The 22,263-nt window shown below is 56.0% G+C and overlaps 1 protein-coding gene across 4 annotated transcripts in view; it reads right to left on the bottom strand.

Annotated features, from left to right (window-relative positions):
* The window catches only part of MPPED1 (metallophosphoesterase domain containing 1), an 83,298-nt gene extending 67,402 nt beyond the window's left edge, over window positions 1–15,896 (bottom strand). The window contains exons 1-2 of one of the 4 annotated variants that reach the window (XM_044940799.2): window positions 15,803–15,896; window positions 1,504–1,790 (exon numbers count right to left, since the gene is read on the bottom strand). In XM_044940799.2, the coding sequence (XP_044796734.1) occupies window positions 1,504–1,727 (224 nt within the window). In that variant the 5' untranslated portion in view covers window positions 1,728–1,790; window positions 15,803–15,896. Of the gene's footprint in view, window positions 1–1,503; window positions 1,791–2,303; window positions 2,445–10,395; window positions 10,863–15,201; window positions 15,458–15,802 lie in introns of those variants that run through there. The other 3 variants (XM_025282727.3, XM_025282728.3, XM_044940798.2) reach the window with 3 other exon arrangements.
* Between the last annotated feature and the right edge of the window lie 6,367 nt (window positions 15,897–22,263).

A 22,263-nucleotide genomic window follows, 5' to 3' on the forward strand; every position in this document is an offset into this window, starting at 1 on the left:
CTGGGGCCCACCCCCAGGCTGGGTGCCCCCTGCCCTCCAGAGCCCTTGCTCCCACGAATAATCCCTGCACCCACCCTTTACAACAGAAGACTCATCCTGAGGGAACCACACAGGAACACGAGGCAGCGACCCAGTCACACCACCTCTGGGCCTGGGAGTGGAACTCCCCCGGGCTCCTTCTCGACTCGGTTAACATCCCAGATCCTCCTGTCTCCCTAAACGGGCAGCGGCCAGCACTTCACGTGACCACTGCCGCCCAGAGCTAGTGCCCATGGCCCAAGAGGAAGCCGAGCCCTGTGTCCTCGGCGGAGGGGGGGGAATCTGACCAGCCTGCTGGTCTGGGGACCTGCCCTGGGCCCCACAGCCCAGCAACCTCCCATCACAGCTCTCATCTCCTATATTGTCACTGGGGACTCGCGGGGCTCTCCACTCACCAGGGGCTTGTCAGAGACCCAGACAGACCCAGCACAGGGGCACCCCAAAGAGGCTGAGAGGAGTTTCAACAGTGGAGCAGACAAAGCCTAAACTCTCAGAGGAAAGCACGTAAGTACTCCTGTCCACAGACATCACCAGGAAAGGATGCTAAGCATGCAGAACACCCTGGATTGGAGGCAGATGTCAGCTCTGGCGCCTGCCAGCTGTGTTGGGCTTGCGGGGGGTCACCTGTCTGGCCGGACTGATGGACGGACCAGCGGAGACAAGGAGGGGGAGATGAAGTGGCACAGGGAGCTGCCCAGGGCCGGGCCTGGAATTTATCCCCCTCTACCCCGTGCCATGGGCTCCTCTCCCGACCGCTGGAAAAGACCCAGGGAGCAGAAAGGTTCTCCTCATGCACGGGTCCTGAGTCTGTGCTCTCACTGCGGCCCTACTGCTGGGGCGCCTCTGATATTTTCCATCAGCCCCAAAGGGCAGGTGGCAGAATTCCCCAGTCCTCTGGGGGAAGCCAAAGGGGTCTGGGCAGAAGGAAAGGAGAACAGTCAGGCCACGACCAGGGTCTCGCCCTGTCCTGGTCCTGCAGCAAGTCTCGTCTTGCCCCCTCTCTGCTCCTCAGTCTCCCCATCTGTGCAACGAGGAACAGGAATTAGACCAGGGGGTCAGTAACCCAAACAGCAAGGGGGCGGCAGCTGGAACTCAATGCCCCCCGCCCCCCAGACGCTGCCACGAGGCCAAACGGGCCTGGGGTTGCCACGACTTTGGGTTTCGTAGAGCAAAGCCAGAACTCTGGATTTTTACGTGCCATCACGTCGTTTTTCAATGTTTGTAAAACGTCCTCCTGGCCAAAGGAAACAAGACTCCGGGCCAGAGTCGGCCCACAAGGCCAGCACACTGCAGCTTCTCCCCCGTCCCTCCCATCCCGAGCCTCACCATCCACCGCCGTCAACGCGCAGGAGACGGTGGGGTACCCCGAGTCCAGGAGCCCACCCCCCGGGCGGCCCTCCTGCTCTCGCCCCCTCCCCCACCAGGGGGGGTGGGATGTGGATTCCATCAGGGGTGCCCACTTACATCTGCACGTGTGGCGGCTGGAAGCGGCCCTGGTTGATATTGTAGAAGGTGAAGGCCTGGGTGGGGTTGGAGCTGTACTCGTCCACCTCGATGATGAGCCGGCTGTGCTGGTGCCTCCGGGCGGCCATCACGTGGGACTGCGAGAAGGCCATGCCCAGGCCGCAGGGCAGGAGGGCCAGGGCCTCTGCCTTCAGGACGCCGGGGTCCCACCTAGCGCGCCACATGGACCTCCGCGGGCCCCGCGGGCATCTCCCGCCGCCCGGCCCCGAGCCAGACCTGGGAACAGACTGAGGAAACGGAGCAGAACCAGGCGACAGTTAATCTGTTTGGGATTTGCTTTATTTAATGTCAGATGAAGATTTAGAAAGAGGGAGAGGGCGGGGAAGAGGGAAAAAAAAACCCACAGTCGTACAGCTCAAAAACTCATTACAAATCTTTCCAACTCAGCAGTTTGATGAATATACTTTGGTAAAAAGAAAAGGGAAGGGAGGGAGGGGACCAAAAAAAAAAAAAAAAAACCACAACACCATGGACAGATGCATGCATGGTCCAACATGTTTAAATACTTAAGACTTTTTTTCTGCCTTCAACAAACCACCACCGCCCCCCTCCCGCCCCCGGAGCCCATAGGGTGACCGTGAGATGAGGAAGACAATGGCTGGTATTCTGGAAACAGGTAAGGTAAGTTTCACTTTTCAGGATCGGGGAATAAGAAGGAATCACCTCCAACCCCACGCCCTCCCCACAGACCTCCCCCCACCCAAGCATACACACTCTCCAACACAGACCCACATGCGCACCATACAAGCCCAAGCAGGTGAAGACAGCGCGGGCGCAAATTCCTTCATCAACAACCATTTCGCCTAAAGATCTTTTAGCAGCGCCTGGAGAAGGGATTTTCCCAGAAAGCTTGCTGTATACCAACTCAACTCAGGGGGTGGCCGTTGCGGTGTGGGGTAGGGAAGGGGAAGACCTACTTTAAAAGAAAAAAAAAAAAACCTTCTCAAAAGCTTTGTAAGGATCTCAGGAATTTCGCTGTGCCCAGTCAAACCTTGAAACCACTCAAAAATGCTATATATATTTTTTTCATTTCGTTCATTGGAAAGTGCAGTTTGTATTTGTAGTTACTGGATGAAACTGTTCCTTTTCGATTCCAGCTCAGCTATGTGGAATCCTGGATAAGATTCCATCCTACTCTGATACACAGACTTGCCACGACAGCCGCAGCTTCTTAACTAAGATCATCTTTTTTTTTTTTTTCTTGCTCTTTTCCATAATTTTTTTTTTAACTATGTAAATAGGAAACGCTTCAAAGATTTGTTTTGTTTCAGGTTTTGGTCATTAAGACCCTCCGACGATTGCATCTGTGCCACATTTAACCAAGGAGAAAATAACATCATTTAAACTATTCTTGGACAGTCCGATCCCAGTCACGTTAAACGAAGAAAAATCATCTTTGCAAGTGGAAGAATAGACACAGTCAGAAAATAAACTAGATTAGGAAAACGACAAAAAGTAAAGACTGGAGAACATTTTAATTAGGTGCAAAGGAGAAGTGGATTATTCATTTTTTTAACTCTCAACAAGCATGCCCATAGACAGTGCAATTAATAGCAATATCCTTCTCTTCTGCCCTCACTCCCTTCCCCCCCTCCCAAATACATCCTGATTCAGAATACACATCCCTCTTATCCACTTGGGAAGATCAGGGGAAAAAAATCAGCCTCTTTTCTCCAGGAGACGACTCACCCTGTTCCCTGTCCTGTTCATTGTTTCTAAGCAAATCAGCTCTCCTAACCGCATGCTGTGTGGCCAGCCTCCTGGCTGGGTGAGTCCAGGCATCCAGGCCTCTGGCCTGTTACCATCCTGTTATCCCTGGGAGAGGCCTTGGGGCGGCAAACGCCGAGGTGCAAGCTCCATCAGCCCAGGTCTGAATGTCCCCTCCTTGTGCTGAGCTGCTGTGTTGACCTTGAAGCGTTAAGTTGGTCAGTCAAGTCCGACTCTTTGCGACCCCATGGAATGTAGCCTGCCAGGCTCTTCTGTCCATAAAATTCTCCAGGCAAGAATACTGGAGTGGGTAGCCATTCCCTTCTCCAAGGGATCGAACCCTGGTCTCCTGCATTGCAGGCAGATTCGTTATCCTCTGAGCCACCAGGGTGTGATCTCAAGCCAACTTCCTAATCTAAGTCTCAGCTTCCTCTTCTGGAAAGTAAATTTGATAACAGTAACATCACCTCCCAGAGCAGCTATATGAGTTAAATGAACAGGAATTCTGAGCACAGGTACCAAGTTCCTAGCTAATATTCTCAGGTACTATTACAATCACAGGGGCTTCCCTGGTGGCTCAGTTGGTAAAAAAAAAATCTGCCTGCAATGCAGGAGATTGCCTGCAATGCAGGAGACCCGAGTTTGATCCCTGGGTCGGGAGGATCCCCTGGAGGAGGAAATGGCAACCCACTCCAGTATTCTTGCCTGGGAAATCCCATGGACAGAGGAGCCCAGTGGGCTACAGCCCACGGGGTTGCAAGAGTCGGACAGGATTCAGTGACTAAACCACCACATCACACTATTCGGCTCAACTGGAGACCTGTGTGCAGAAGGCCCGCTGTGGGCAGGTGCTGCCCAGGCACTGGGGTACCTGTGGTCCAAGGGCATTCAATGCAAGCAAAGCAGACAGCACAGCAGCCTTGAAGAACCTCAGTTTTCTCAAATGCAAGCTGACCACATCAAGGCCCTGCTTGAAATCCTCTCCCTGGGTTTCCATGGCTCCAATGATGAGGACCCAAGACCCGTGGGCCCTAACTACACTCCAGCTACACAGGTCTGCACCCAGCGGGCTCTAGTGCTCAGATGCCTCCAGCTAAGGAGTGCTGTGTTCAAAGCACACAATTCAAATCCTCTCAGGGGGCCTTCTCTAAGATCACCACCTACCTATGACATAGATACTCTGATTTCTCCCATTTTGCAGATAAGAATGGTGAGTCACAGAAAAGTGAAGTCTCCTGCCAAGCCCAGCACGGAGAGAGAGAAGGTGATGCTGACGTCTGGACACGCGCAGCTTGGACCACCTTTGTCCTCCTCCCCAGCTGGCTAACCTCACCCTTCACCCCTCCACAAGGCCAGCATTTCCCCAGAGAAGCCTTGATCAGGGGTCTTTGTCCCAGGGTCCCATGAAGGGCCTGCATGTGCCCGGGGGGCTGAGCCTGGGTCTCACTCGATTGCTCATCCCCCGGTACCTCCCACACAGCCCCACAGCTATGCGACCCTGAGCAAGGGGCTTCACCTGCCAGAGGCTCTGTTTCCTTGTCCACGAAATGGAAGAGAGAAAGAGTAGCCAGCATCAGACAGTCGTGAGGATTAAACGAGGTGACATGTGTAAACAGCTTATCACAGAGCCCAGTGCCTAGTAAACGCTCAAAAACATCGTGAGTGTTGGTTTTATCATCACCATCCTCATCACCCCAGGGCTCATCACAGATGCTTCATAAATATTGAATTGGTGAATGTGCGGATGGAGGGATGGAGGGAAGGATGGAGAAATGGAGGGAAGGATGAAGAGATGCAAGGATGAAGGCAGAGATGAAGGGAGGGGTGCAGGGACCAGGCCCTCACCCATCCCCCCGCCCCAAGGGAGCGGGTGGGTGCCTGCATGCCCTGCGGCCAGCCGCAGTGGGGGAGGACACTCAGCACCAGGGGATTCAGCCAGGAAAGGCAGGCGGCACAGCGTCCCGGGAGGCACTCCGCAGTGAAACGCTGCATTTCACATAAAGGGGGTTTGCAATGGGCCCTGCTCAGAGAAATCAGGGAAACTGGGAACGCAGAGCTTTCTTTTAATACCCATTTAATATTTATGGAGCCGCAGCAGCATCAGCCACCGTGCGGAGAACACAGCCGATCCGCGGGGCGGGAGCGCGATTCCCCGGCAAATGGCTGTGAGCTTGGGAAGCATTCACACCTGGTCCAAAAAACAGCAGCTCGTGCAGGCAACACACACGGAGGATGCTGGGACAGAGACCACCCGGGCTTCCGTCCTGGATCTCTGGCCAGTGGAGTGACCTTGAGCAAGTCGCACACCCAGCCCGGGCCACAGGGGCCTCCTCTGTGCCAGGGAGCAGGAAGGAAGTGGGACCACAAAGAAGAGGGTGGAATAGACTGGTTAATGCCTTTGCACGCGTGCATGCTCAGTCGCTTCAACTGTGTCTGACTCTTTGCGACCCCGTGGACGGGATTCTCCAGGCAAGAATACTGGGGTGGGTTGCCATGCCCTCCTCCAGGGGATCTTCCGAACTCAGGGATGGAACCCACATCTCCTGTGTCTCCTGCATCCCAGCAGAGTTCTTTACTGCTGAGCCATCAGTGAGGTTGCTCAGTCATGTCCAACACTTTTCAACCCCATGGACTGTAGCCCACCAGGCTCCTCCGTCCATGGGATTGTCCAGGCAAGGGTACTGGAGTGGGTTGCCATTTCCTTCTCCAGGAGATCTTCCCAACCCAGGGATTGAACCCAGATCTCCCACATTGTAGGCAGACACTTTAACGTCTGAGCTACCAGGAAAGTCGTTGAGCCATTGGGGAAGCCCAATTAATGCCTTTCCTTACTCAACAAATGTTTGCCTTGGCCCTACACACCGTCACCAGTCCAGATGCCACAAAGAGCAGTAAAAGAATCAACAGGTCACTGCCCTCAAGGGGGTGGGGGCAATAAAGCAAACACATAAGTCAACAGAAGAGATACCTACAGACAATAACAGGTACCGGGCAGGAAACAGGACAGGGTGATGGAGTAAGGGGTACGGGGGTAGAAGAGGGCTGTGACTTTAAACTGATGATCAAGCAAGGCCTGACTGAAGAGGTGACATCGTTTCTAAAGTGAGTGCTGAGAGGGAGTCAGCCACGCCCAGAAACCTGGGAAAGAGAATTCAGGCAGCGGGAACGCAGGTGCAAAGGCCCTGAGGCAGAGGCAGCATTAATGAACTGTTTCATTGCATTATCATTTGGCCCTGGCATGCTTCTGCAACAGAGAAGGGCCCAGACTCTGACGTCAGTACTGCTGAGCCGTGGGACCCTGGGCAATCCCTTACCCTCTCTGTGCTTCCGCTTCCTCACTGGCCCCGTCCGGAGGTAACAGAGGGGATGGTGGGGAAACTGTGCTGGCTGCCCCACAAAGGCCTGGTCAGTCCAGACTGGGAAAGCGGAAAAGCTCTTGAAATGTCTGGGTGGAAAAATTCTTGCGGAAAAATCCCTCCATTTTTTTTAGGGATTGCTTTTCAAAAGTCTTATTCTCTTACAAGGCAGTTTCCCTTTCTGTTTTCCCTCAGAGGCATTTATTTTTTGGCGTCCTAAGTCAAGTCAGGCCAGGAGAAGTCCGGGCGCCGGCCAAGGTACCAGGTGGTGAGGAGGCATTAGGGACCGACGGCACCGGAAGCTCACGGCCAGGAAAGAGGCCGAGCCAGGCGCCCCCTCCCGCGGCTGCCCCACAACCTGCCTGCCCTCCGTGGTGCATCAGCAAGCCCACACACCACACCAGCCTCCAGAAACAAGGGCCCAGGAGGCACCCTGACCACGCCATTCCCTCCCACACACTAGATCTCATCAGGAGCATCCTGCTGCCTTGAGGGGAAATCCGGCCCTCAGATCACCCAGGGCCCCACTCAGGCCCTCAGATCAGCCAGGACCCCACACCAGCCCCTCAGACCAGCCCACTCTCCCACGCCGGCCCCTCAGACCAGCCCCTCAGACCAGCCCAGGAGCCCAGGTCAGCCCCTCAGACCAGCCCAGGACCCCACGCTGGCCCCTCAGACCAGCCCAGGAGCCCACTCAGCCCCTCAGGCCAGCCCAGGACCCCACGCTGGCCCCTCAGACCAGCCCAGGAGCCCACTCAGCCCCTCAGACCAGCCCAGGACCCCACGCCGGCCCCTCACACCAGCCCAGGAGCCCATTCAGGCCCTCAGACCAGCCCAGGAGCCCACGCCGGCCCCTCAGACCAGCCTAGGAGCCCATTCAGCCCCTCAGACCAGCCCAGGACCCCACGCTGGCCCTTCAGACCAGCCCAGGAGCCCACTCAACCCCTCAGACCAGCCCAGAACCCCACGCTGGCCCCTCGGACCAGCCCAGGAGCCCACTCAGCCCCTCAGACCAGCTCAGGACCCCATGCCGGCCCCTCAGACCAGCCCAGAAGCACACTCAGCCCCTCAGACCAGCCCAGGAGCCCACTCAGCCCTCAGACCAGCCCAGGAGCCCACACTGGCCCTCAGATAAGCCAGGACCCCACGCCGACCCCAGCCTCACCACTCGGGCCACAGTCTCCGCTCCGGGTTTGCACACGGGGAGTCCCCACCTCGGAGCCTTTGCTCCTGCTCTTCCCTCTGCCTGGAAGGCTCCAAGCACGCCCCGCCCACCACCCCAGGTGCCACACCTATCTCCTTGCTCGGGGCCTCGGGGAGATGTCACCTGCCCCGGGCCCCAGCCTTCCCAGGCTTTCTCTCACCAAAGCTCCCAGATGAACGTTCTGAGTCTGAGGTCAGAAGCCAAAGCATAAAACAATACATGAGCAAATGAACCAGTGAGAAAAACCGCAGCCCTCGGGCCTCAGGTCCAGACTCCAGAGCACCTCTCACCTCCTCAGATCCCAGGTTTTTCACCTGCAAACACGTGGATGCCAGAACCTCCCTCCCAGAGCCACTGGCAGGAGCAGGGCACGGCGCCTGCAGAACCACCTGGCAGAGAGCTGGCACACAGCAGGTGCCCCCCAAGCACCTCTTCCCCTCGGGTCAGAAAGTTCCAGCAAAGCCCAGGAGCTCTGCGCGGAGTTTCCCAGCATCAAGCAGAGATCTTTCAGATACTCAGGGGTCTCCCAGCCCCCGCCTGCCCACCCTGTGACCGGGCAGGCCAGAGGTCAGTCCTTCCCAGGGTGATGCAACTGGACACACCCAGTACCACCTGCCCCGTGACGAGTTTTCTAGGCCGACTTCACCACTCCCGTGCCCTGGGCACCACAGGACTCCAGCCAACTCTAAAACACATGCTGCCCCAACTCAGAGGGAAGATCCTGTTCTGGAACCCAAATGATTCAGATGGGAAACTGACCCTTGAAGGGCTTGGGACCCAGCAGGAGAAGCTGGACAGATCAACGGGGCAACTCAGACCCTAGAGGGGAGGGGGCTCGGGGGCCCCGAGAAGGCCCCTACCTACACCTACCAGCATGTGCCAAAGGCCCAAAAAAAGAGCATCTTAACAGCAGGTGGATTTTCTGCAAAGGAGAGACCTGAGTGATCCCAGCAGCCCAAATCTGCCCAACCGGCCCGAGAGGGAATCTACAAGCCACTGTGCTGCCAGGGCCACCGATTGATAGCCCCAAGATAGCTTCCTTTTTCCACTAGGCTTGAGCAGCACTTCCACAGGCTCCTCAGAGCCAGGACGGGCCCGGGACAGTCTCAGCTCACATCTGCTGTCCCGTCAGTCATTATGACCAGCATTCTCTCCGGCTCTCAAAAGTGTCCCCATTTCAACAGCTGAAAATGTCACGAAGGGTAAAGGTCACCATAATCAAAGCCAAGCTGAGGCTGTTAAGGTGACCAACGTCTGTCTCTCTCCAGCATTAGCATGTTTGGAGTGGCTCAGAGGTAAAGAACCGGCCCGCCAATGCAGGAGACGCGGGTTCGATCCTTGGTCCAGGAGGATCCTCTGGAGGAGGAAATAAATGACAACTCACTCCAGTATCCTTGCCTGGGAAATCCCATGAACAGAGGAGCCTGGAGGGCTACAGTCCATGGGGTCTCAAGGAGTTGGACACGACTCGGCAATTGAAGAACAAGAAAGCCGTAACTGTGAGGCAATGTTATATTGTCCTGAATCCCAAATTCGGAGGACAATCAATGACCACACAGGAGAGACTATCCATTAAACAGGAGACGCCCCTGAGAAACACCTGCCGGGAGAGACTGCACCACAGCGGCGTTCCGACAAAGCCCAACACCTGGAAAACCTCTGCAGGATCCCAACCCCGTCTTCGCTCCCACGCCTCTCCTCCCTGGACCTTGAGTTGGGGGTAGCCGGCAGCCCGCCAAGGGGGCAGCCCAGCAAGCAGACGACTGGATCCAGCCGCTCACCCAGAGCAATGCTGAGAGAAAGTCAGCTCAGCCAAAGGCGCTGATGCTTTAGTTGAGAGCTTAGTAGCAAGGTGGCAAAGTGTCACAGAAAATCCACGCTACCACCTCCTAAGTCGTGGCTCCCACCCCAGGCAAAACGCCGGGGAAATGGAATCTAACAGAAGAGTATTAATACCAAAGTGGGGGGTTGGGGATGATTCTCTTATAGGCCGTGCTTCCACACGAGCTCAAAAAAATCACTTTTAAACTGTTTTTTTCCCCCCTTGTTTTGTTCGTGCCAGCAAATATGCAGTTGATTAGCCAGTAGTTGAAAATATCAGAAAAGGTAAAAACAAAAAACACCGCAAGAACCCAAAGGAAAAGAAAAGGAACAGACAGCCTAGTAGGAAAAAAAAATTCAGACCTAATCCCCTGATATCCCGAAAATAAAGCTCTTATATTTGACCTCCTCCTTCTTCATGAACTGTGGATTCCAAGGGGGTTGGGGAATGTTGGCCTGCAGCTGATATTAGCAGCCACGTTGAATAAGTTGACGAGCTAAGTCGATGAAGGAATCCACAAATACTATGAAAATTAGACCATATTCCTTGAAAAAGGACCAACCACAAGTGACTTTAAAGCATTTACCACTTTCAAACCTTTTAGCCCGGCCTGTTTTGAATTATGACTACATGATTTTAAATTACACTTTCTAATTCCTCGCCGCCCCCCACCCCAGCAGCCGCTGCTGCTTCATTTTCCAATTATGTACTTTTATTTCAGAATGATGAAGAAAGCTACTTACTGGATCATGTCCTGTCTGCCACGAATAGCTGCTCACTTATTCCTTGAACCTTAGATAGGAAGACAGTCAGTTCACCCAGCTGGTCTTCAAATTCTGAATATCCTCCATTCCCATAGCACCCAACGAAGCCCGAGAAGCAAAGAAACCCTCAAAGCTCGGGTTGACAAATAATGTTTGTAAACCACTGCTCCGCTCCATAAATTATTATAATTCTTGGTGCTTTCTATATCCATCTAGCCGATCAGCAATCACATAAATAACGGTGAATGGACTGATTTTTCTTCTGCAAAGTGCTATGTCCTAGTTTTCAAAATAAAGCATTTGGAGATTCGCGAGTCTGTGGGGTTGAGGTGGGAAGCTGCTCAGATTCGTTTCAAACGTGCATGCAGACATACCCACACACAAAAGGAAATAAGAGGTACACGTGAAAAAACCAGGATTCTGCGTCCCCTTCCCACGTATCCATCCAGTCACACTCCACATTCCTGGGGGTGTGGGGCACACGCGGTGGCGGGGAGGGGGAGCAGCAGGGCGGTCCTGGGTGCTCAGCGTTCACATACGATTTGCAAAGAAAGTAAACGTGGATTTACAGTTCTCGTGGAAATCTATTAAACAGATGTCACTGAAGCATAATCAAATCGGCACTATGGTAATTCTACACTTAAGTCGGAGATTGGGGTTTTGCCATTTTTATGATCAGTTTAAGTGCTTTTTTTTTTTTTTTTTGTGATCATGCGGGAATCTGCAATTAAGGATGAAACCTCCAAAAGTATGATCTATTAACGAATGTGTCTGAATGACAAACTTAACAAAAGCAAAACTCCGTTCTCTGTGTGCCCCCTACCCCCACCACACGCACCCCTTTGTGCAGGGAGCCCAGGGTGGGGGAGGGACCGGCTGCCTTTTCCATGAGCACCGCAATGCCAAAGCGCTTCGCTGGGAAGGGGGAGAGGCAGGGTGCGGGGAAGAGCTCACGCTTCTCAGGTAGCCAGTGCCATATATTTTGCAGCCTTGCAGGCTGCGGTACTGTCGGAAAATGCAGGAGAATGAAATGAAGGGGAAACGTGAATCAGGCCTCATGTTCTCCCGAAAGTGATGAAATTAGCACGGGTGATGCCAAAAGTCTTTCCATGTGTCTCAGTGCTGAGCCTCAGATCCTGGAAGGAGGGGAGGGACATGTGAAGCCGTGCAATCGAAGCAAACTTTCAGGGTTTGGGGTTGGGGTGGTGGAGAGAGGGCTCTGGTCAATTCTTGGTTCTGAACTCAACGCATATCGCAATCAGCCAGAGGGGTGACTTCTTGTTTCGGTTGCTGCATCTGCCTCTGATGTACAACCAAGGTCTGACATCAAGCTGGCCAAGTTCACATCCAAGAAGAAAGCCAGAACAGTAATTCACAGAATGGTATAGAAAGACCAAAGGACATCTCGAGCCACTACCTGAATTCAAAACTAAAACACATAATCCCAACTTGCTAAAACTGTCTATCATGAGATTGGCTTGCCCTTATCAGTCACAGATACTTTAAATGGAAATAAAACATAATGGAGTCTTATCTCGTTTGGGGGGGGGGGCGGGGTCAAAATAAAGTATCTGTTTTGGAAGCAGAATGACCACATCACCAGGGAGAACCACAGCAAATTAATCAAGAAATTATATATACCTTCTCTCTAACACCACCTCCCAAAAAGGGGGGGTCTCTCTTTTATTCTCTCCCTTAGGGTTGCTTTTGTTTTTTTACAATTTTGTCACTTCTTCAGCTCCAGGTCACACAACGTCAGTGGTAGTCTGGAGAGGATGCTTGCTAGCTGGTGGTCTCATTCCACCTGGGGGACGTCGACAGCCCAGGAAACACGGTTGCAGGGAAGAACTGCCTTCAGGGTGAACTAGCACAGGCTCGCTATGGGACACATTCCCTTCACCCCCGTCGCTTCCCTGCCCAGCAAGTGTTTGGCACACTGATCCTAGAGGGTAAGACGTCTGGCCAGAAGGAAGACCCCAGGACAGCCTGTCTCTCATCCAAGATTCCACTGTGATCAGCGGGCACAGCTCAAGCCTGAGATTCCATTCCCGGACTCCTACACCTGGGGTGTCCCTCTCCCCAGGACCCCTCACTCCAGAGGTGCAGACAGACAAAGGTAAACACCAACTGCCGAACGGAGAGATCTCAGAGAGAAGAATGAAAAAGGGGGGATGCTAGAAAAGGTCCCTTTTCTGTTCCTGGAGAGGGAGGGGCGATGGAAGAGACATGTCGCCTTGTCACACTGAAGATTTTTGACAGACAATTCAGCGATAACGCAGAAATTCCACCCTAACGGCAGCTCGCCACCGAAACTTGAAAGGCATTAACTAACCTCCACTAATTACGTGTTTTTCTGTGCATAATCTTTACTTGTTAAAAGTCGTCGCCTGGCCGATTAATTTCCTCTGCCCTGCTATTTGTGATTGGTTCACAGGCCTGAAATTGGAAAAATGAAATCATTTTGATAGATTAAAAGATGACTGCACTTCGGGGAGGGTTTTCTTTTCTCCACTAGTCCGGAACCTGCACCCAGAATGCTGGTTTTTCTCCTTGAGCGCTACTCTTCGGTGAAATCCTGCTACCTTAATTCTTCAAACAAGTGCAGAGATGTGTCCTGAGAGAGATGTGTCCTTGCAGGTGAGAGCCTGCAAGGGATTGTAGCAAGTTCAAGGGAAAACAAATGAATTTAAATTGCTTTCATCGGATGAAGATTTAATAGCCTCACCGGTGGACCGGGAAATTTTTAAAAAGCAGGCTTTTCTTGCATTTGTATGTCACTGCAATCCTGACAGATAGGGTCTTCACAGAAAGACCCTAAAGCCCTAGTCTCTTACCTCTACTTAGACCTATTTGTCCATAAACACAGCCTACAGGGTTAGGGTGTATGTGAATGATTTTAAGTGTTCATACGGCAACTGTGCCCGAGATATGACATCCCTCGGGTAGGTGACAAAATCTGAGCCTGTCCACGTCAGCATCATAGGGGTCTACTTCAATCCAGGTCTTCGGAAATTCCTAGGGCTGAGAAATAAATAGGAAGGCAGCCCCACGTTGAACCACTTCCAAAGACACGATTAAACCACTGTGACTGGATTATCGCCTTTTGACTAGCCATCAGCCAATTAATGGACCTCCACGGAGTGAGCACTCAAATAGATGTAACCATTTCGCAGAAACCCATCTTAAGGAAAAAGGTTTTACAAGTGTTGTGGGGCTGCCACTCGGAAAGCCAATTTGCAAGGAGCCGGGCATCATGAAGCACAGTTTATTATGCACGACTCTCACACCGCGGTCCCTACGGACACTGTGCCGGGCTCCAGAATGCCTCCCGATCACCACCAGCTGGCTCGACAGCCCCGGTGTGCTACCCACCACCAGAGGCCTGCCTCGGCCCAGCCAAATCCACCAGCCCCTCCCCAAACAGCCTCCCAGTTCATTGGTTCCCATGGGTGGAAGCCTGGCTTCCAACTTGAACGTGGCAGTCAGCCGGTGGCCTCTCCGACATCCCCCAAGCATTTTAGGCAATGTGACAAATTATTCGTGAAGTTGGTGCATTTTTCTGTTGTTGCAAATACCAGCCAGGATATGGACGATGGTAGTGTCAAACCCCCAGCCCCCAGCCTGGCTGAGCCCTGCTAACAAGTCTCCCACCACCATTCAAGTCCTGCGGAGCCAGCTCACCATTCACCAACCAACCCACTTTTGTTCCCGGGTTTAATTTCATAATTGTTTGCCACTTAACAAGCTCTCCTCTGGGCCATTCAATAGGGGCCTTAGAATCGGGGAGGGAGAGGCAACCAAGCCCCCAAGGGATGGGAGAAGCTCAGCCCCCAGCACCCGGGCAAAGACTTCGCAGAGAGGACAGCTAAGTGGCCTTGGGGGCCAATTTCAGAGTGGGGCTTCCTGATCCCAGCCTAGGCGCCCAGCCCCAGTTGGGAGGCAATGTAGGAAGGGGGGGTGGGGGGTCTAGGACACGAAGCCTGGACACAACAGACTCCTGGACACATCAGCTCTCAGACCGACCCTCTTCTGTTTCCACCGGGTCAAGGGAGACTGGCGTGAGAATTCACCTTCCTGTAACAAGTACCGGAAGAAACACACAAGAAGCAGAACTGCTGCTTAGCCTGAGCAGCCCCTGAAATATTGCCTGCGAGGGCTGGAACCTGCCTGGGTAGCCACTGAATCCCTTGCGACCGGCACAGAGCAGACAGTAATAAATATGTGCGGAATGAGTGAGCGGATGAGTGGATGGATGGGTGGATGGCTGGGTGGGTGGATGGATGGATGAAGTTTCCAGCAATGCGGAGCCAAAGTGGCCAGTGGATCAGCATCAGTCCCCGCCTCCTGCGCCCCCCAAGCACCAGCAGGGGCTTCGCTGCGCACAGTAGGCTCTCAGCGTCGAGGGGCTGCTATTGTTACCACCATTCTCATCACTTGCACCCCACCAATGCGCTTCTCCCACCAGCAACTCCGCCAGCAGCCAGCAGCGACCGGCGAGCCGGGGAAAAGTTTCGCTGACCCCTCGGCCCCAGTCGAAGTCCAGCGCTCCGGCCGAGCCCCTCCCCGCGGCACCCGCTCGGCCCACGGAGCAGCTAGGCTGCGGGGCCAGGGCGCCGGCACCCGGCGAAGGCAGCCAAAGTAACTTTGCGGGCGCCCCTGCGCCGCGCCGCGGGCGTCACCCCGCGCCCGGAGAGGGTCCGGGCCGCGCCCCCCGCCCGGCCCGGCGTCCGCGCCCCGCGCCCCTCGCGCGCCCCAGGCCCGCGCCCCGCCCGCCCCCAGCCCTACCTGGCCCCGGGCTCCTCTTCGGCGGCCACGGCGGCCGCGAGCAGCAGCGCGCACGGAGGGAGGCAGGGGCCCGGCTCCGGAGAGGGAGGCGCGCAGGGGCGGGGGCTCCTCCGGCGGCGGCCGCCTAGCCGCGCGTCCGAGGCAGCAAGTGGGAGCCAGACTCCTCCTTCGGGGGGCGGGGGGCTCCCCGCCGCCCGCTCCCTCGCCCGCCCGCCCGCCTGCCCGCCGCGCGCCTCCGAGCCTGCCCGGCTCCCCCGCCCGCCGCCGCCCGCCGCCCTCCCCCTCTTCCTCCCCGCCTCCCCCCGCCCCGGCGCCGGGAGGGGCGCGATCGCGCCCTCGGGCCCCGGCCCCGCGCGCCCGCCCGCCGGGGCCCCCGCCGAGCCGGCCAGGCCTCGGCCCGCGGCCCCCGCCCGGGCCCGGCGCCGCATCCCGCCGCCCCAGGGGGAAGAGCCGGCCCGGGCGCGGCGAGGAGGAGGGGGCCCGCGCTGCGGAAAAGGGCCGGCGCGGCTCCGCCTAGCCCTGCGCCCCTCTCCGGCCCGCCCCCGGCCCGCGGGCCCGCAGCGCGCGGGGTGGGCAGGGAGCGGGGCGGGGGCGCGCTCACCTCCGGATCCGAGGCCGCCGCGGCGGGTACCGCGTGCTGGGGCGTGCGCGGCTCCTTCCGGGGCGCCGCGGCCCCCCGCCCCCGGCCCGGACCCTCTCCCAGGACCGCGAGGGCACCCCGCCCGGAACCCCTCCTGCCGGGCGTCTGCGAGTCCTCCTTCGCCCCCTTTTCCGAGAGATGTGGACCCCCAGCCCCTAGGCTGCGTAGGCCTGGTCCCCCTCCGGCGTCCCCATATCTTCCCTCTGGGGGTCCCAGGTCCCCGACCCGGAGTACAATGGGTGGCCAGCGGAAAGCTAACCCAGAGCGGGCAAGTCATCAGGCCGGATCCGAGGACCTGGCCCCTGGTTTGAAGAAGGCTCTGACTCACTGGGGAGACAGGGGAGCAGCACCTGGTGGGCCCACCCTGGGGAGATGGACTGGTCCCTTATGACCTCTCACCCCTGCCATGGGTGGAGACTGGTGGCCACAGGGCACAGGTCAGGCTGGGGCCTCCCAGACAGAGAGGTGAGGAGGCCCATCTAAGGCACCCCAACAGAGGTTTGTGGGTCCCCCTCCCCTGGCACACTCACATGGCATTCTGCCTTCATCAGAGCTTCAGACACAATCCCCAAGGACAGGACACCCTGTTGGGGAGGGAGGCAGACAGGGGCAGGGTGGGTGAGGGAGGGGAAGTGGGAGCCGCTACCCAGTGGGGCTTCCTGGAGGCGGACACCCCCCAGTGAAGTGGGTGTCATGGAAAGAAGGTATGGAAGAGGCATTCCAGGCAGGGCCTTGGCATATCTGAGATGGCAGCTTCCTCGGAGCTGGAGAAAGAGGAAATGTGGGCAGGAGCGGGAGGAGAAGGAACCAGAGCTGAAGGGCTTGGATGCCTGCCTAAGGGGGTAGGCTTTGTCACTGGGAGCCATCGAAGGTCTTTGAGTGGGAGCACCTGACCGGCTTTACCTTCTTAGAGTTTGCTCAGGCAGCCCTGGGCTTCCCAGGCTGTGCTAGAGGTAAAGAACCCGCCTGCCAAAGCAGGAGATGTAAGAGACTTGGGTTCGATCCCTGGGTCAGGAAGATCCCCTGGAGGAGGAAATGGCAACCCACTTCAGTATTCTTGCCTGGAGAATCCCATGGACAGAGGAGCCTGGCGGGCTACGGTCCATAGGGTCACATGTTGGATATGGCACAAACGACTCAACGTGCACAGGCAGCCCTGAAGAGGAGGGGAGAGGCTGGGACTGCAGAGGGAGATGATGGAGGCCTGGACTGGGGCCGGCTGAGGGGGGCCTGGGCTGGTCACCCCTCTCCTGTTTCCTTGTTTGTGGACCTCACTGCACAGTATCTCTGGGGCAGAGTCTGGGCTAGAAACACAAGATGAGCTGGGCAAGCAGGAGGGACAGGTGAAATGTGGTGGGTGGGCACGGAGACGGCAGGTCACCCGCTCTCCTTTGGGGTCAGTCCTGGAAGGCAGGTTCCCCCCAGTGTCCCCCCATGATATTTCTCAGGCCCCCGAAGCCACGCTGACCTTTGCAGACGCCCAGCTTGAGTAGGCCTGGCCCTCTGAGGGTCGGAGCCCCAAGGCAGGCCCTCCAGGCCAGGCGGAGAGGAGTGGCAGCGTCCCCTGGAAATTTAGGAAAGAGACCCCAGGTTAAAGCACAGGCCTGCTGTCAAGGAGAACGTTTGATCATTCCACTGTCAGCTCCACAGCTCAGGCAGCTAGAGCATCCACCAGGGGCCTGTGTTGTCCTGGGAACTGTGTGTCTCCCAGACCTGTGTTGGGTGACCAAGGATGCAGGGGGTATCCATGAAAGGCCAAAGGGGAGACACACCCAGAGACCACTCCGGACCAAATGTCGGGTGGTAAGGAGAGAGGCCCGACCTGGGGGATGGTGCCAGGCTTCCTGGAAGAGGGCCTGGAACTGGGCCTGGGAGAAAGGGCAGAGTGTGGACAGGGGGCAGGAGCCTGATGGGCATTCCTGACAGCACAAACAGCAGAGGGCAGGACAAGAAGGGCGGGGAGGGCAAGGAGGCATGGGACCCCTGGAGCATTCCATAGGCTGGCCTTGAATGCCATGCCCAGCGGGTCGTGGGTGCCCCTGAAGGCTTCTGAACAAGAGGTTCTGTGGTGTCTGGTGTCCCAGCATCTGGAACAAGGCCAGTGTGGAGTGAGTGAGTGAATGAATAAGCAGGTGAAGGATGAGGTCTACTGACCTCAACTCCGCTTAGCACTCAGCCTCCTGGCTCCTGCAGCTCTGCTGCCCAACTCTGGAGCATGAAGGAGCATCCCAAACTCCACCGGGCGCATCTTCCTCCCTGCAGGATGGAGGCTTCCCGAGCACAGTGTCTCCAGGAGTCCAGAGTACCTGCCTGGGAGACAGGACTTGGGCTCAGAGGCCCAACAGACTCCACCGGTTACCAGTCAAGGACAAAGGCACAATTTGTTCATGACCTCGCAGACCATGGGGGACATGTGGTTGAGAACTGGTGGAGAATTTTTGGTTTTGGGGCGATAGTAGAGACATTCTGGTGACACTCATCCTCCAAATTCAGCTTCTTCCCTTCCTCTGATCCCACCCGCCCTCTACTCAGCTCCCAGACAGCATCCCTTACCTTAGCCGCAATACACGTTTATGGAGCACCGACTGTGTGCCCAACACTTACCACTTCCTTCCGGTCAAAGCATAAGGTCCCCACCCTTTAAGGGGCCTGGCATCACCTGCCCCACCCTGTCCCAGGCACTGAGCTCTGAACTTGACCCATACCTACCCTGGTCCCGGCTATGCCTGCTGGGGGTCAGGCTGCCTCAGCCCCCAGCACTGCGTCCCACAGGCCTGGAGCTCAGTAGGTGCCCAGCGAAAGGGCTCTGAAAGACGGAGAATGAGGAGTGAGGGATGGGCAGGGTAGACCCACTCCTAAAAGAGCAACCAATCTGGCAAACACAGCAGACATTCTGCTTTGGGAAAATTTAATAACACAGTGGCACTTGTTCATGGAGACTAATAGAAACACCACACAATCCCACACTGCCAACCAGCCAGGGGATGGCTCGTTCAGCGGGGAAGTCTTTCCCAGGCCCCCTACTATGTGCTGGAAGCCGGAGGGGAAAACAGGAGATGGTAGGCTGTCTGCCCCGCTGGAGAAGCAGGTCAGCAGATGCTCACGACACCAGAGAGAAGAGGGCAGCTGAGAACAGGGCAGCAGCGACGCTTCAGCAGGAGGTGATGTGCGAGACATCCCTGGTGGTCCAGTAGCGGAGGCTCAGCGTTTCCAACGCGGGGGGCCCGGGTTCCGTTCCTGGTCAAGGAACTAGATCCCGCATGCCACAACTAAGACCCAGCCCAGCCCAATAAATAAATATTTAATATATATGTTCTAAAAAAAAAAGAGGTGACAGGCATGTTTCCAAGGAAGACAGCTTTGCTATGAGGATAAATGGGACAAGGACAACCCAGCAGAAGGACCAGCCGTGCCAAGCCATAGAGTCTCCAAAGAGCGTGGGGGTGATATTCGCTGGCCAAGAAATCCACCTTTCCAGGAAGGTGTCCTGGGGCAATAACTATTTATAGTAGCCCCCAATCCAAAACAAGCCAGGTGCCCAGCCAGAGGGGATCGGTTTTAAGGTGTGTCCAGGGGATATTAAGTAGCGAGATCCTGTTGCTGGCATGTAGCGTGGCAGGAACGTGTCCATGGTCATCACACATCCCGCGGACAAGGGAAGCAGGCCCCTGACTCTGGGTTTTGAAAAATGAAAGGAGGGGAAGAAAAAGAGCTCGGTAGTATTGTAGAGCCACATGTCAACCCTGGGGATAACATGAAGGGTGATTCGTAACTCCATTTCTGGGACCTTTATGTTGTCTCAAACTCTTCTAAAATCATCAGAGTATCATGAGGAGTGGAGAGAGGGGCGTCCAGGCAGGGGAGTGAGCAGAGTGAGGGGGGCAGTGTAGGGCAGGGGCTGGGGTGAGCTGGAGGCGTGGCAAGTAACAGGCCCTGGAGGACTTGCCTTGTTGGCAGAGGAGATCATCCATGGTGCCTGGCTCAGAGCCAGCCTGTAGGAAACAGTCATTATTCAGCAGATGTTCAGTGGGCCCCTGTGGCATGCCAGGAGCTGGGTCAGGCCCTGGGAATCACCCTGACAGAGGAAGCCCCAGGATTTAGGGGAAGTGGGAGTTAGCATGGGCTAGAGGGATTGAGAGAGGCTCCCTGGAGGAGGTGACCCAAGCTGGGGCTGGAAGGGTGAAGCCTGACCCTGCATCCCCACATCTTCCCCCGTTCCGCCCCTCCAAGGTCTCCGCCTGCTGGTTCAGGTCTATCTGGACCCTGAAGGCTGGTCAGTTTCAAATGCAGCCATCTGGCGTGGGCCTTCCCTGGGTCTTCCCCTCAGCCCAGAGCCGTGGGTGGGAAAGCCACCCTGTCGGGAGCCCCCAGACCCTTCCCACCTCTGGTTAGGGTCAGGTATAGCCTATGAGGACTGCCCCAACTACGGAACCACTGGTTCAAGTCCAGCCTCTGCCACTTACAACCTGTGACTCTGAACCTCAGTCTCTTCCTTTTTTTCGTAAAGCCGGTACAGTACTTTCTAACTCAAGGGCAGCGCAGCTAGAGGGCCCAGTGCCCCGGTGGCACTCAGCAAGTGGAGGCTGTTAGCACCGTCGCAGTTCCTGATACCAATTCTAGGGATCTGGATTTTAACCTAGTTCTGCCACCAACTAGCTTGGGCCCTTGGCACATCCTCGTGGTTTTCTCAGCCTGAGGACAAAAGTGATGTCCCAGCTCACTCCTGGACTTGCTCAAAGGTGAACATCAAGATGTGGGAAGACCCCACAGCTCTCTCCTGCCCCAAGGTGAGGACCTCAGGCAGGCTGTGGGCCAGATGAGTCCTCCACCCCGTTCTGGGGTGCTCTCCCACATGACCCTCGGATCATCGTCCAGAAAGCCAGGAGCAGAGAGGCTGTTGTTTTTGTTGTCCAGTCGCTGAGTCACGTCCGACTGTTTGCAACCCCATGGACTGCAGCAGGCCAGGCTCCTCTGTCCTCTACTATCTCTCGGAGTTTGCTCAAAGTCATGTCCATTGAGTCGGTGATGCTATTCAACCATCTCATCCTCCGAGAAGAGCTGACTCATTGGAAAAGACCCTGATGCTGGAGAAGACTGAAAGCAAGAGAAGGGGGCTTCAAAGAAGGGTGCCTTGTATAAAGCGAGCTCCAGACACCTGACTGATCATTCCACCAGGGTCTGCCCCTGGCAGATGGGCCTGGGGGGTGAGGCATTTGTCACTGGACAGAGGGCCCAAGACATGCTTCAGGAATCATGTTCCCTGCCCCAAGCGATGCTGCTCCAGGACTGGAGTCACCAGGAGCTGGACAGAGGCCAAGCCCGGGGAGGCCATCCACCTCCCTGCAGGCTGTGGGAGCAGGAGGGTGCCCAGCCCACAGGCCTCCTGAGGGTGGGGTCAGCTCCTGGAACCACTCCCGGTCACCACTAAGGTGGGTGGCCTAGGTTCCCAGCACCCTTGGCCCCGCCCCTCACTGGCTGCCTGTAAGTCCTTTAGTGTTTCTAGACAATTTTTTCCAGATTCCTTGCTGCTGCTGCTGCTAAGTTACTTCAGTCATGTCCGACTCTGTGCAACCCCATAGACGGCCTCCTACCAGGCTCCTCTGTCCCTGGGATTCTCCAGGCAAGAACACTGGAGTGGGTTGCCATTTCCTTCTCCAATGCATGAAAGTGAAAAGTCAAAGTGAAGTCAGTCAGTTGTGTCCGACTCTTAGCGACCCCATGGACTGCAGCCTACCAGGCTCCTCCATCCATGGGATTTTCCAGGCAAGAGTACTGGAGTGGGGTGCCAGATTCCTTAGAGCTACCTTATTTCTCTTATTTCTCATAGCCTGGCTGGGACCTCAGGTAGGGGCAACCATCCCTGCAAAGGGAGACCAGAAGGCCCATTTTACAGATGAAGAAACTGAGGTTCCAAAAGATTATTTGAGGCCTATCCAGCTAGTATGTGGTAAAGAGGGAACTGCAAGGCCGATCTTCAAACTCCAGGACACCTGTTCTCCCCCTCACCTATCCTGCTCCCCGCCAGGTGCCAGGCCAGCTCCTTCCAACCCCACCAAAGGCCTGCAACACATCAAGGGACTGTCCCAGCCCTGCCAGCTGTTGCTGAGCTCTGCTGAGCTGTCCAGGGTCCTGGCCATGCCCAGTCTGGCCCTGCAGACTTCTCTGGTCCTTCCCGGAAGGCAACGTCTTCTGACCTCCTAGACAGTGAAGAAGTGGGAGCAGGTGGAGCTGGCCCCACCCAGGACTCCTGCCCTTGCTTTGCCTGCACTGCCTGGGGGCCCTTGAATACCACACTTCAACACTAAAGCCTTGGTTTCCTTTTCTGAAAAAATGGGTGCAACAGAGGTCAGGCCAGTGGGTAGTTCACATTCAATAACCTTCCATAGATATCCTAGCCACCTCCTCAGGGCCAGGCAAAGCCA

Source organism: Bubalus bubalis, chromosome 4 (genome assembly GCF_019923935.1).
Source record: "Bubalus bubalis isolate 160015118507 breed Murrah chromosome 4, NDDB_SH_1, whole genome shotgun sequence".
Classification (NCBI taxonomy): domain Eukaryota; kingdom Metazoa; phylum Chordata; class Mammalia; order Artiodactyla; family Bovidae; genus Bubalus; species Bubalus bubalis.